The 15,921-nt window shown below is 41.3% G+C and overlaps 1 protein-coding gene across 1 annotated transcript; it reads right to left on the minus strand.

The window, feature by feature from the left end:
- Window positions 1–270: 270 nt before the first annotated feature.
- Window positions 271–14,931, minus strand: Serpinb5 (serpin family B member 5). Its single transcript, XM_027949089.2, has 6 exons — window positions 14,764–14,931; window positions 12,292–12,429; window positions 10,046–10,163; window positions 7,747–7,889; window positions 3,724–3,891; window positions 271–816 (listed from the first exon to the last, which is right to left on the minus strand). The coding sequence occupies exons 1-6, from the start codon at window positions 14,929–14,931 to the stop codon at window positions 415–417; spliced, it is 1,137 nt and encodes a 378-aa protein (XP_027804890.2). The 3' UTR covers window positions 271–414.
- Window positions 14,932–15,921: the final 990 nt, after the last annotated feature.

Genomic DNA, 15,921 nt, shown 5'->3' on the forward strand with positions numbered 1-15,921 from the left:
TTTCTTTAGACTTTCGGGAAGTGAGAGTATCTAGAGTATTCTATATCCCTGTGAAGAAAGGCAAAGTTCTGGGTATAAGATCCTACAGACCTTCCTTATAGGAATTTCTGTATGGAACACTGTATGTCTCTCCAGAATCCTGGACAGTTTGACAAATAAAGAATAAATATTTTTCCTCTAAGGCAATTCCTTTTCATTAAAAGCATATGTCCTTTTTTTTATGGGGGGAAAAAAGGAAACAAAAGAAAGAATTAGAAAATAAGGGCCTGTTGTGTGAGGGCTACACATGACAAGGACCAGCTGCTTCCTGATCTAGCAACAGTAACAATTTATCGTTTCTAGGAAATGAATCTCTGGATGCAGAGTTTATAGAAATCTGCATCCAGAGACAAGTCAAGTGGGTCTTAACTTGGGCTAAGCCACTTCAGGAGAACAGAACTTGCCAAAGAAAATGATGTTTCGGGTTTTGTTGTGCCTGATGATGTAAATAAATGGGTGGTCGGCGTTAAATTCATCCTTGTGTTGCAGGATCCGGGATCCTGGCACCTCAATGGACTCCCCGCCATCTTCATTTATTTCTAAGCACACTCTGTGAATGACATTCGACAGGGCCACTCCCTTGGTCTCTGACATTCCAGAGAAATCAGATGTATCTTCGTTAAAGGTATTTTTCAGCCCCAGGTTTTCCAGACTAGACTTGGGGTCAATGATCTTTTCCACCTTAAACTTGGGAAGGGAGAGTTTGACTTTGGCATTGGCCATGGTGCTGGGATTGGTCCACTGCAACAGCGTCTCTGAGTTGAGTTGTTTTTCAATCTGAAGGACAGAAAGGAAAGGAATTTAGTTTTATGTATCTCCCACTGTAAGAGACCTTGCTTGATGGAAAACATAAAGAGTTTTCATGAGTCTGATTCTGCAGCAGCCTGGGTGGAGCTTCATCAGAGATGGTGGAGTACTTCTGATAGGAACCAGTGTCTCTTGTAAGACCCACCAGCCACGGGCTCTGTTCTCCTCCTCCCCTACCACAGTGCTCCCTCTGCCCTGAAAGTTATGAGGGCATGGTTTTAATTGGTTTGCTTTAAATTACAAACTAGCTTTTCAGAAAACAGATGCATGGGGTATAATGCTGTACACACGAGAGTGAAATGAATATAAAACTAGAAAGGTTTTTATACATATTTCCTGGATTATTATTTTTTTTTTTTTGCAAATTCATCATGATATTCTTTATTTCAGTGACATTGACAAATAATATTTTCTTCAGGATTATGCCACTTTTCATTCTTGAGAAACATTTACAAATTTTACTATGAGAAAATTAAACTTAATTAAGGAAATTTGAAGTGAATACCATATTAATTCTACAATTGAAATTTTATCATATGTTTTTTTTTTTAATTTTTTATTGTTGGTTGTTCAAAACATTACAAATTTCTTGACATATCATATTCCACACTTTGGTTCAAGTGGGTTATGAACTCCCACCTTCACCCCATACACAGATTGCAGAATCACATCAGTTACACATCCATTGATTTACATATTGCCATACTAGTGTCTGTTGTGCTCCGCTGCCTTTCCCATCCTCCACCCTCCCCCCTCCCCCCTGGATTATTATTATAATTTCTCTATAAAGAAATCTAGAATACCCATGGGCTGGGCACGGCATGAAATTTAACAACTCAAATTAAAGGTAAAGTTATTCTTTTTAAAATTGGAACTTGAACTTGAGTCATTCTTCAAGTCATGGGCGGTAAAGTGGGAAGTACCTCGGAATGTGACATTATTTGAAATAAGGTCAACTGCAGGTATAATTAGCTAAAATGAGGCCATTAGGGTGGGCTCTAATCTGACTGAGTTCCTTATAAAAAGTAAGAAATTGGACAGAGACAGACACACACACAGGGAGAAAGCTATGTGAAGGTGAAGGAAGACAACAGGGTGGAGTGTGGACACGCCAAGGGACAGCAAAGGCTGCCAGCCACGGCCAGGAGCCAGGCGAGAGACACAAGCCCACTCTCCTTGCAGCCCCCAGAAGGAACCAACTTGCCAACACCCCAACCCCAGGACTGTGGCCTCTGGAACAGTGAGAAAATAAATGTGTGTTATTGAAGCCACCCGGGGTGGGGTTCTTTGTTATGGCCGCCATCACAAACTCATCCAATGTGTATTCTTACACATTTCTTTCCGAGTCTCAAAAGACCATTTTCTTTAGTTCTATTTCCTTAAGAAAAATACTGACACATTTATGAGAGTATTTTAAGTAAGGTAAAATCCAAGACAACTGAATAATCGCGAAAGATCAAGACATGAAATAAGAGAATAATACATCAAAGAAGAATGAGGACAGAAATTCATTCAGGTCATAAAAGGATGGAGGTGACAGTAACAGGTAAGGGGGGGACTGGTTAGTACCAGAGGCCTAACTGGGAACACACACAACCTCTGCTCTTCGAGAACCCCCTTCATAGGTAGACCCCTCTTCATAGATATGTAGACCCACGGCCCACACGGCCCAGGGCTGAGGCCCAGATGAGGAGAGCTAGAACAGAAGCCAGGGAGGGGAGGTCCCAGAGGGAAGGGGGGGTGCCTCAGGCAGCTGGGCAGAGACTGAGCCCAGTGGGAAATTAAAGCTCATTCACAAGCAGATAGATCTGCCACTTTCATTGAACTTTGTGGCTATAACAATCTGAATAAGTGTAATAATATCATAATTGATATCACATAAAAATATATAAACTTTTATATTATAAAATAACATAATAATACAATAACCTGCATAATACATAAATTTGAAGCATAATAAAATCTTGTGTGGGTGTGTGTGTGCGTGTGGGTGTGTGTGTGTTTCAAATTTATTACACAGAATTAACCCTAAGGTAAGCTGTAGATTTTAGCTAATAATAATGTATCAATGCTGGGAGGGGAAGGAAAGATACTGGCGAATGAGATTGATCAAATTGTTATGTGCACGTATGACTATGGCATAACGAGTCCCACTGTTGTGTATAATTATAGTGCACCAAAAAATTAAATAAAATAAAAAGCAAAGAAAATTTCAAAAAAATATTTCAGTATTGGCTTTTCAACTATAACAAAAGTACCACCCTAATGAAAGATGCTAATAACTGGAGAAACTATAGGATTGGGAGAGGGAGAGAGAGCATAGGGGAATCCTCTGTACTTTCCACTTGTTTTTCTGAAAACCTAAAACTAAAATAGTGTGCTAATAAAGAAATAAATGAAGCTTCTGTTCTCAAGACAGTGGGCCACGCAGCGCATAGCCTTTTGGGCTCTTCCCGCTGACATGAGGGAGGCTTCCTCGCCTAGGGGAGAGAACGTACCTCCAATTTCCCAGGCTCAGATCCTGGGTCTACATATCATTGACTAGTTCTATGACCATGGACTGGGTACCTACCCCTCTGTGCCTCAGTTTCCTCCTTGTTTCTAACCACAGGGCTGCCGGAAGAATTGAATGAGATCGTGCACATGGGGAATGAAGCACCATTCCTGGCACATCCTAAGTGCCAAATAAAAGTTGGCTGTTCTCATATTAAAGAGGAAAGGCCCCTGAAGCCCTTGGAGATGACTGAGCCAGTGGTGTGTGAGGCAGTTGGCCGCGGGCTTCTCATGCCCCACACAGCTCAGTCCAGGGGCCTCTCTGCCCTCTCTGCCATGGCAGGGCTCCTGCCTCCCTGTACATAAGCACTGCCTCCTCCTCACCTTCTCCAAGCCCGTCGACTCATCTTCCACATCCTTGGGTAGCAGGATGAGCATGCTGAGGTGCTTATTTTGGAAAGGAAGCTCAATGATCTTGCAGTTGATGTCATCAATGTTGCCCATACAGAATGTGGCCTCCATGTTCATCATCTGCACAGGTTTGGTGTCTGTCTGTTACAGGAGACAAGTTTGGACACGTTAACAAGCAATTACTTTCAAGCACAAATATATATACACCATACATACACAAAAACATAAATACACACACCACACCCTTACACAGGAACACACATAAATACATAAAAAATAGGAAGATAGCTATATACACACAAATTTGTTCATATGGTTTTGGATCATTGTGGCTCATGATCCAGCCTCTGGGATTCGAGCCACACTGCACCCAAACCATCAAGCACTGACCTGTGTTAAGTTTATAAATCCTTTTCAAAAATTATCCATGTCCTTTATAATTCTATGTGCTATATATTATATAAACTATATATAGTACTGTATTTGCATATATAAAATATTAGCAGTAAGACAGTCTAAAAATATATGAAAAGTTTAAGTTAGTGTCTATAGATACTTATGATTTTTGAGATCTTTAAACAAAGTCTTGGTGGAGCTGACTTCAAAGTAAATTCTACTTGCAAACCCACATACCTATTTACAGAGTGCTTCCTTAAAAATGCCTAATCAAAAAAGATGTGGCATATAGAAGGACAAAACCGTATTTGGTTTGCCCTCTCTATTTGTCTTTGAGACCTCTCCCCCTGTCTTGTACCTACTCAGATCTGAGCAGATGGAGAGTCTGGATTGGAGATATGAAGACCAGGTCTTGGTCCCAAATGTGACACAAGCAGATGCTACAATCTAGAGCAAGTCTCTCGACCTAAGTCTCTGTTTCCTTGTCAGTGGAACGAGGAGATTGGAAAATTCATAATAATAGCTATGGCTGGGGAGGGAGGAAGAGAAGAGAATCAGCAGGGTGGGAGGTGGGGGCACACACACAGCAGCCCAGCTGTTGTGACTTTTTTTTTTAACTCTCTAAAATAACTAAGACAAAATGTTAAGTTCATGAAGTTGGTTGGTAGGTACACTGTGTTTCTTTTATTATTCACTATAATTTTTTGTGTGATTGAAATATTTCATGATTTTAAAAGATGAGAGTTTTCTTTTTTTTTTTTTTTTCTTTTTTCTGAAAGTCCCTTCCTCCAGCTTCCATACACTCCACGCTCCTCTTGCAACAGGGCTGTGAAAGGGCTATAACCCTCAGGCCTCTATCTCCCAGGACCATGCAGGCCTTTCCCTCTCTGGGCTCCCAGGATCCAGTCTCCTACATCTGCTACCGAGGGTTTCTGAAGAAAAACTAATTCATACTAAGCGAAAGACTGATATAGTTTAGGGTAACTTACTGTCTTCATATGCACCTCCCACAGGTAGTTTCCTGTTAACCTAATCTCTTTAGGGGGAGACTTCCAGCTTCATGTCAGTCCTTCAGGGATAACATCACAGTAAAACCTGTACCTCTCTGGGATTTTTCAAACAGTAAGCCGCACCCTACCCAGCACCGCTCTCAAAACACAGCTATGCCTTCCTTATTTTGCTTTTTGTACATACCTCTATCTTAGCACTTGCCACAGTGCTAGGAATATTTTGTGGTTATCTTTTCACCTCCCACCTCAACTGGAATATAGTCATGGCAGATACAGTCATGTCTTGATCCTGGGATATCCCACCAGATAGTACCTGTTTACTAAATATTTGACTGATGGATGATTGAAAACTTCAGTGCTAAAGTATAACCAGAAAGCGAATTACGATAGGAAAACATGTTGCTTTAAAAATTTACTGATAATTCTTCCATTTTTTTAAGAAGATATAGATTTGTCTAAAAATTTCCATCAGGCTAGACTGCCAACAGTTTCTGAACATGCCACAGAGTTGTGTCCTCCAAAAGCTATCATCGATTTCACTTGTCAGCACTGAATTTAGGCACAACAATCCCATTTTCTGAAACACGCATTGAGACATGTTTTGAAAACAGGACTAAATAAAAACTATCCCAGAAAATACAATATAAATACAGATTAAGCACCTCTAGCCTGAAAACCCCAAATGCTCTAAACTCCAAAAGTTTATGAGCACCACCCTCATGCCTATATGAAAACTGTGCCTAACATGAAAGTTCCACACATGACCTCATGTGACAGGGCAAAATACAGAGCACTAAAAATGCTGCGTGAAATCACCTTCATCCTATGTGCATAAGATGCAAATGAAACATAAATGAATTGTGTGTGGCCCTGGGACCTTAAGAGTGATGCCATTAAAACACGTTTTAGATTTCACTTCAGCAGGCCCAGGGACCCTTTGCCAACCCTTCCTCTGAAGGAGAACCAATCACCAGTCAAATGAGCTAGAGGAGGCTGGCTTCATGACTCTGTAGAGGCTGTAAGGTCACATTCCACTTCAGCTCCAAAGGAAAGACAACACTAAGAAGTTCCAAGGCCATGATTAAATCTGAAGAAACCGTAAGTGAAAACTTCAGAGTGTGAAGAATCCAATGTGTCCTTGGTTCCCAGGCAGGCCTCTGGTGCAGTCAGTCCTGTCCCTAGCAGTGAGCTTTGAGAAGACCACTGCAGTTGGGAAGCTAAGCTCAGGAAGAGGAAGTGGAAGGAGGACCTCCTGGCTCCCCTCCACACCCTGGATATTTTGAGTAGGTAAAAAGCAATAATGGTGGTTGTTGGCCTCTTCTGGAAAAATATCCCAATAAAACCCAATGAGGTTGTGTCTCATATTGACTGTTTAAATAAACTGAGGGGCTGGGGATGCAGCTCAGTGGTAGAGCTCTTGCCTACCATAGGTGAGGCCTTGAGTTCAGTTCCCAGCACTACAAACTGAGTTTTGGGGATTGACAGGTCATTCATTCAACAAATTTGCAGACAACCTTAATGGTATGTCAGAATCTGCCAGGAACTACAGACACTGAGATATAAAAGCACCACCCTCATGCCGTGATAAAGCCCACACACCAGTGGAGGTCAAAAAAAAGCAAATGATTAGATTTTACTGGAAAAAGTATACTTGAGGGTGGGCAATGTATGACTAAAACCCCATGGAAAAAAGCAAAAGGCACGGAAGTCAGTCCCATGAGCCTGTATCCCAAAGGGCTTTTCTCCTGAATTCTAGCATTAAGGTGCTGCTTATTAGGCAAAAACAAGTGATCGATGCCAGGTACTCGTGGCTCAGAAAAATTAGAATTGATGCGTAGATTCGTCAGGGTTAATAAGCTACCTTCAATTATGGCAGAGACTCAAAGACTGCTGTGGGTCTAACTTCTTCACGCCACTCACCAAACCACATCTTCATATGGATCCCTGCGTTGTCCTGGGTTCTCCCATGAAGTGGGTCAATTTTCCAGTCTCAGCTATTTCGTTTCTTTTACAAAAGAGGTGCTTCACCTATGTCTGAGTTATTTTTCACATAGTCACCTCAACACTATTAATGAGACTGCCCTGCAAAACAAGCTTCTCACCCTGCCCTGTTGCAGATGGGTAAGCTGGACTTTTTTCTTCAGAAAGTCAAGAAGTGCTTCAAACCATCTTTTAAGTTAGACATTAAAATATCCAAACTGGGCTGGGGGTGTGGCTTGGTGATAGACAGCTTGCCTAACATTTGTGAGGCACTGGGTTCCATCCCCAGCATTGAAATTAGTTAATTAATTTCATATTCAAATCATGTGCTTCACTATCAATAGGTGAGAAATTGAGATCATAGAGTAGATAGTCAGGAAAAAGATTCCTAAGTGGTCCGGGTCTCACAATAACCCAAAGGCTTCTGCTAGAAGGATTTAGTTTGCTCTTTTTCTTTCCATTCCTCTTCCTTTCTTGCTGAAGGCCCCATGCCCTCATTTTCCTTGTTGGAATGAATTCCGATACCCCCTCCCCACACACACACCTCTCCATTGCCATAATGTGTAGGATCTGGACTAGGATCCTTGAACCATCCCATATGGCCACATACCTTGCTGACTCTGAAAGGGCATTCTTTTGTTTCTGATTCAGGGAATTTCTTCATCCACTTTCCAACAAAGTAGGCAGCATTAACCACGAGGATTTTGGTCTGGTCATTTACACTGTTGTCAGACAAAATGTTCTCAAAGTGGCCTGCAAACAATTTTAGAAAACCAAAAAGAGCAGTTACCCTTCCAAACTACATCGGTTACACACATGCATGTTCAGTCACTGGGGATTTACTGCTTGCTGGACTGGCACCATGTAAGGCCTAATAGGATTGCAAGTCAGATTTTCTTGTGCTCCTGGGCAAATTCATGGTCCCTTGCTGTATGCCTGGCCCTGTGCTCAGCCTTTTCATATATATTATCTTACTTTTTTCACAATGGCCCTATAAGACAAAGATCATCATCCCCATTTTAAAGTTGAAGAAACTGGGCTCAGAGAGGCCAAGGGGCTGACGCCAAGACAGGCCCTTCCCTTCACCCTACGCCTCTCTACTCCTCTCCCAGGGGTACTCCTTGCAGGCAGGTTATTTGTTCCAGAGTCAACTTAATCACCAGAAGCTCAATCACAGCTGCAATTATTATGGCTCTCAAATTCTCAACAGACAAAGCAATTCAACAGTGATAATCTCGTAATACAAAGAAATCCCCATATTTGAATAGCACTTGACATTTTTACAAAGATTTTCACATCAATTCTTGGATCCCACTTCCTGGGCTTGGACCATATGAAAAGGACCCTGTACTTGGTTTCATGTTCTGCTATCACATTCTTAAGATTTTTAATAAAATTTTCAGTAAAGGATTTTATTGAAATCCTGCATTTTTGTTTTCTCACTGTGCAAATTATGTATCTGGTCCTGCCAGATATGTGTGTTGAACACATAATAGTTTTATTGGAGAAACTTGAAGAATACAGATTTTTTAATCCAGTAAGTGGCAAAGCTTCAATTTAAATCCTGAGCCTCCATTTCCAAATTTAGAAGTCTTTTCACTCAACTACCTCTCCAGTCAAAAACCTCAAATGCATTATGATTTTAAAACAAACGTCTATTTGAAGAAAATACAATAGCTTAGGAATTCTAAAAGCAAAGTTATAACACAGCAATTGAAGCAGGAGCTGCCTTTTGTTTATGATTTTTAAAGATGTGCTCAACCTAGTATTATATATATATATCAAAGTTTCTCTTTACAGAAGAAACCAAGAAAATTTATTTCAATAATGTAAATATAGGTAGGTATGCAAGTGTGCACATGTGTATGCATCTATATCTACCATTTGTTGGTATATGTTATCTAATTTGATTCTAACAACAACCACATGAAAATTAAAATAGATTAAATAGCATGCTCCCCTTGCTATTTTACAGTTCCATAAATTGTTATGGAATACCATAGTTGATAAGTTGTAGTGCCTGGATTTGAACCTAGGTCCTAAATTACTCCAGAGTTCCCGTCGATTCCATGTCCTTACTAGTGGACCTCATTATTCATGAGTCAGCACAGAGGCAGACCGCTCTGGGCTCTGCTCATTCACGAAGGAAGTATCCCCGGAAGAGTATCCTTCCACACCAGTAGGGTCTGCCTTAGGCTTCCCTCCCTAAATTAATACTATAAATATAGCCCCTGGAAAAGGACATAGTCATTGGCCTGCCATCCAAGTCACTTCACTTCCAACTTCTTCCTATCAAGGAAGGCAATTCACTGGGAGGTTTAATGGAGGGTGGAGGGGTCTAAACAGGGAGAATCCTGGGAAGCACTGAGCAGAGGTGCTGCCAAGGGACATGGGACTATCAGAGAGCACAGCAGCATAAGGATGGTGAGGCTCAGAATGTGCCTTCACTGCATTTGTTTTCTCATTTTGTCTTCCTGTGTTTATCTGTGAATAAGACCTTTTGTCCTCTTTAATAAGTTGGTAGAATTTTTGAGCCAGGAGTGATATCAAGGATCATCAAATTATACCAATCCTTCCATTTCCAGACTTTAAGACTTTAAAACTGGCCTCATGCTTTGCCCAAAACCCCTCTGTTAGAGGCACAGCTGTGGCTCCACTGGGGCGTGTGGCAGCTTATCAGAGGGCAAGGCCAAGTGGACCGAAACTGAAATACCACTGATTTCTGCCAAGCAATGAGATGATATGAGAAATTCCTAGAAAGGCAAGTTGTTGACATGTCTTGATGGACAAAATTGAGCCTGGATACAAACATCCAAGGAATCCTCCAGATGCTCAATTTTTATGAGTGGCTCAAGGATTCAGGAGAAAGGAAGGTCTATTATTCAGCAGAACAAGTAAAGTATACTTGCCGTCGGTGAGATCCTTAATGGAGCTGTTAATCTGACCTTTCGTTTCTTCCAGTTTATCCTTGAAGTCCACGGTTTCCAATTCTTTTGCATACGGTCTCTTTGTAGAGCTAATGAACTCCTGAAAAACATCCAGTTTGTAAATTGACAAAGTACTCATAATCTATAATCAATCTATTACATTGTTACACAGTTATAACAAAAGGATTCTTAAATATCTATTACCATGGGTACGCTTTCCAATTTGGTAGCATGAACTGTTTCATTTACTCAATTATAGGACAAAATCAATTATTAAATGCATCCACCAATTTAGTATCTGCTTCCAGGAAACAAAAAGAAACTATGTTAAATATGCACAATTACAAAATGAATGGCAGCTTTCTGTTCAAATTCCACTGAATAATATGAGAATTGAGCAAATTGAATTGAATACGAGTTGCATTCTGATATAAGAAAAAAATGAATTTCAATTTCAGAAACATTAAAAATGTGTATATATCATAGAGAAAATGTACAGAGAAGAGAACTATGAGCAGAAAATCATTATCCTTCTTGAAATAAATAAATATGCTAAAGACCCTTGATACTCAGATAACGGTCCAAGGATGAGGAGCCACATCACCATCTGGGATCTTGATAGAAATCAAGAATCTTGGGCCCCACCCTAGACCCACCAACTCAAACTGTACATTTTAACAAGACTCCGAGGCATTTAATCTGCATGTTAAAATTTGAAACATAGTGCTATAGACATCACAGCGGTGGCTCTAACCTTAATGCTTGTTTAAAATGCAAAACCCTAAACACTATTGATCAAGACATCTGAGGCCAAGAATTTGCTTTTCTGACAAACACCCAGGTAGTTCTGATGCAGATCAGCCCTCTTCAAACTACAATTGTTTGTACTATTTAACTAGAAATTTCCAGGAGCTATCAGCTCAGAAAGAAGAGCAACAGAAAGCAATCTAAAAATATATAAAATTCAATTAAAAACAAAAACCTTGCAACTCCTAGTTTGGCTGAAATTCCAAATGTTGAAATGAAGGTTAAACCAAACTAAAAATAACTTGAATGTCATGTCCCTTCACTTCTAAGCACAGGGCTCCTGCACTTCTTCAGAGCAGCTAAGGCCTTAGCCAATTAACTTAGCTTCAGATAACTGCAACTCAGCCTTGGGACTGACTGAGTCACAGGCACCAACCAAGAACTTCAGAAAGGCTCAGCAAGAGGAAGGCCCTTCATTGTCCTCTCTGCAACAAAGATGTATTAAGTATCTCCTGAAGGACCACCTGGGGGCCATGAAAGTTTTTCCATGCCCAGCACCAACTCACATCTCAATTTTGTTTAATTTCCCAGATGATTTTTAGAACAAAAATGGTCGCATATGTGTGTCTTCAAGGAACGAGAATAAACTCACAACAATATCTAGCCACTTATGTGTCCTCAAAGGGTCTCAACAAAACAAAAACCTAATGCAGAAAGGTATAATATAATGACAAAAAGGCTTTGATGGAGATCTAGCGTTTAGATTTAGGAAGTTTGAAATTCTGACCAACCAAACAAGAACTGAATCAACTCTTACTAGAGAGAGAATCTCCTTGTAGTCTAGACTGTTGGCTATGTGTTTCAAATAGACTTTAAAATATTATGTATGATACACCCTGGGATCAAGAATCACAATGTTCTTTACAGGACTGCTTCAAGAAATGGCTGAACTTAAATAACCAGAGCTGCCTTATATAGACCCACATCTGACCAGCCACGTAAAACAAACAAAACCAATTTGTGGCTGATGAAGAGTGCTAATTTATGGTTTATTTTTTGAATTGATCTTTGAGGAACACCAGGAGAACATTCTGTACAAAAACAAATGAGATGGGAATCCTAAAACACCCTGGAGCCATATGTCCAGCTATTGAGGAGTTAGAAATTTAACTCAAGAGTTTTTTGCACTTCTTGTCTCCAGGGATCCATTTGAATACCCCATTCTCTCAGAAAAGAAGCAGGGAAGAGGCATAGGAGGTGTGAGTGTTTGAGAGGAAAGGGAAGCCCACAAGCCTCTCTCCACTTGGAGCTAGAAGGTGTTGAGTCCCACAACATTCAACCTCTCCAGGGGGACTGGTCTATTTTAAGAAGTCTTAAATCAAAAAAGAACATCTTAGAAATGAATGTTGCAGGTCTGACAATGTGAAATGCCATTCCTGGAGGAAAAAGATAAATTTTGCTAATTGCTTTCAACAACTTACTGTAGAAGGGTTCAGTGATTTGTCTACGTAGAGCCGCTTGATTAGTTTCAAAGAGTAAAAGGAACTGAGTTTATTTACATCCGAGGTGACTGTTTGAAATCCGAAGTGCACATCTTTGACATTGTCAAAATGAAGGACCTGTTAAGAGAAGCAGCTCATTAGCAAAAAGCATTTCCTCTTCCTGATGAAGTGGACACCTTGTGATGGCAGCCACCTCAGCACACAGAGCCCCTTTGTTCTGATGCTCCCATAAAGCCAAGCCTCTTGGCCTCAGCACTGTGGACATTTGGGGCTGGGCAATTCTTTGCTGTGAGGGCCTACCCTGGGTGTTGCATATGCTTAGCAGCCTCCCTGACCAAGTAGGTGCCAGCAGCACTCCTCCTCCTGTGCATGACAGCCAAGACATTCAGACATTGTCAGATGTCCCCAGGGTGGGCTGGGGAGGGAAAAATTGTCCCTGTCTGAGAAACACTACCATAAAGATTCTCTTCTTAGTAAACCAAGGAAAATGTGCCCTTTCTTCAAAATGATGCCACTTAGCACTCACACAAAAGGATCTCCCCCCTGGGGAAGATTAAGCTGGGTTATAATTTCTATCCAATTTAGAGACGGAAACAAGAGATTCATACCAAGAGAGACAATCACTAGGCAGGTTTGAGTCCAGAAGGGAGGTGCCCAGAGCCGCAGTCCAGTCTCCCTGAGATGCTTTAGCAAGTGCTAAAGGGGCTGTTGCACCTCTGACAAATGGGGGGGGGGGGGGCTGCCTGGGAGAGTGAGAGTCTGATAGCCTTGCTTTGAATCCCAGCCTTCACCTATTAGGAAGGTAATCTTCTGTAGGCTGTCAGATCCTCACCAGCCTCTCTGTAAAATGAGCTGAGAATGCCTACTTTTCTGAGTTCTGAGGATTTACAGGTATTACATTTAAAACACCTAAAATGCTTGGATTCAAACTGTCTATTATCCTTACAGTGATAGTCTAAGCCATTTAAAATTCAGATGCTGTCATTTGAAGGGCTTAAATCCTTTTATTTTCTTCCTAACTTATATTTTGTTCCAAACAACAGTCAAGAATCTCTTCTGCTCTGTGGCACTGCAAAAATGTGACCTCAGCTAGGACGAGTCTCTCCTCACTCCATAGCTCAGGACGGTCAGACCTTGACTCCACAACTCAGGTTGCACTGCAGGGCCAAACTGGCTGGTCCAGGCACTGCTCAGCTCTCCTGCAGAATGATGAGCGAACAAGCCCAGAAGATGACAGAGCCCAGCACTACTGCTGGGGCACCAGCTGCCTGTACGGAGACCTTCCTTTATTGTTGTTGAGGAGCAGACCCCCTACCAGGAAGTGTTCTTCTCAGCCTTTCTCTAAAGGGACACAGGAAATGAGGAACAGGACTTGGGGTAGGGAACGTGGGAGGGGCAGTTCAGAGACAAGGTCAGATGAGAAGGTGCAGCTCCTCTTCCCAGGACTGAAGTTTCTCCCTCAAACCTCACTCAGTGTCAAGCCTAAGTTCTCCACCCTGACCTAAATGACATTCATGGGTCATAATGTCAGGACAACTAGGAATAGAAGAAAGTAATCCCTTTTTAAATGCTTATGAGTTCCTGGAAAGAAAGATTGCTGAACCTAGAGCAATCAATATTAGGAATAATAAAGGAATGAAATTAAGAGGACACTCACCTACTGTCTACAAGAACATGAGGATTTAAAATCATAACCATCAGGAAAATTATCTCATCTAAGGTCTAAGACCCACACAAAGCTAGATAGTCAATCACAGCCAAAAAGAAATTAAAACATCTATGCACATATGTGTGTATATGTAAAACACATCATCTTAGCCATGCTTCTTAAATGGATGGTAAGCCCCCCACCGAGAGAAATCCAAAACATGTAAACACAATTCATTTATTTGTCCCTGCTACTTAAAGGCAGATAATTTAAAATGTGACTTCTCTATTAAAATAAGTGAGGATAAATTCTAGGACAGAATGCTTGCATTATGCTTGCATCTTAAAATGAAGCACAAAGCTATAAATAAATTTTGCACTAATGTGGAAAACTTTGTTCTGTCTGAACGTAGGATGGAGGTGGAGGGTAAATTTACACTCTTTCTGCTCAGGGTATTTTCAGTGGAACATTTAGTGTACCTCCTTGATTAATCTTCGCAATATGACAGATGAAAGATATCAGGTGACTTGCTGAAGGCCACCAGCAAATGGCACCCTGTGATTGCCTAGAAGATCCCCAGTTTCTCCATCACAACCATGTGCCTATACTAAGCACGGGCTGCAGGACACAGAAATGAGCTTTCACATTTAAAAACAGGTTAAGAGAATCCTGGAAATGACACAACCCTCCACCCTGATCGACCCAGACCACCAAGTCTCCATTTCTTTCTCTAGTTCCTGCCCATGGATTCTGATAACTGCCTCCCCGCTTAACGTCAAAACAAGGCATGGGGCTGTGGTTACCTGTCCAATTTCATTTGCTGTGTCACCTTTGGCGCCTACTTGAGCAAGTGACAGAGAAGTGGAGAGACAGATTGGGGAGAAGAGGACATTGCCCACTGGCTCCTTTTCACACAGTTGTTTGAACAGGTCAACAGCAAAAGCCGAATTTGCCAGTCGCAAGGCATCCATCCTGGGCCTGGAAATGAAGACAGAGGAGAGGTGAATTTTCAATGTGTATTTAAAGTGTTCTCAACTGCATTCGGTCAACAAAGTAATGGTCTTGGGTAGGAAGAAGGAAATTCCGAAAGAGAGCCAGTTGTAAAGAGACCTGTGGACAAGAGTCCGAAGGCATGTGAGGTCTTCATTGTGTGCCACTCTGCCCAGAATCTCCAAACTCGGGCCTGGTCAGCCACAATGGCCATGGTCCGGAGCCTAGACGTCGCACTATCTCTTCACATTAGTGGTCAAGTGGTTGACAGCACCAATCAAAATCAGTCGGTTTTATTTACCACATATTGTTTCAATTAGGATTTTGTTTAGGTCATACAAAATTGACTTTTTTGTAGATTGCAAACAGTCATATTGCATCAGTTTGACATGGTCAAAAAGACATGTTGAACTCCTGATTCGTAACCTGTGATGTGACCCTAATAGGAAATAGGGTCTCTGCAGATTTAATTGGTTAAGATAAGGTCATACTAGAGTTAGGTGGGCCCTGACCCAGTATGACCAGTGTCCTTAGAAGAACAGGAGAAAAGACACAAAGACACACCAAGAGGGAAGATGGCATGTGTGCACACAGACACAGAAAGCAAAGATGGCATCGAATACCCCCAGGCAGCGCCTGAGCCCTGGTGTCAGGGAGAAAGCTCCACTACTCCAGATAGGGGACTTCCCTTGGCCAGGACCAGCAGATGCATAGGATGGCAATGTATACCTTATCCCCGAACAGAAACTCATAATGCAAAGCTATGAGAATAAAATCAAGGAATGGATCCCTGATCATCAAATATTTCTTAAGAATTCTTTGATGAGACATATTGCTTGTATAGAATGGACTCAAAAATATAATATGTCTACATCTCAGGAGTCTGGAAAAGCAAGTTCATTAGCAGAAAAAAAAAAAAAAAGCCTTGTTGACCCTGTTCATTTCATGCTCACTGATCATCCCCCTAACCA

Source organism: Marmota flaviventris, chromosome 16 (assembly GCF_047511675.1).
Source record: "Marmota flaviventris isolate mMarFla1 chromosome 16, mMarFla1.hap1, whole genome shotgun sequence".
Lineage (NCBI taxonomy): Eukaryota > Metazoa > Chordata > Mammalia > Rodentia > Sciuridae > Marmota > Marmota flaviventris.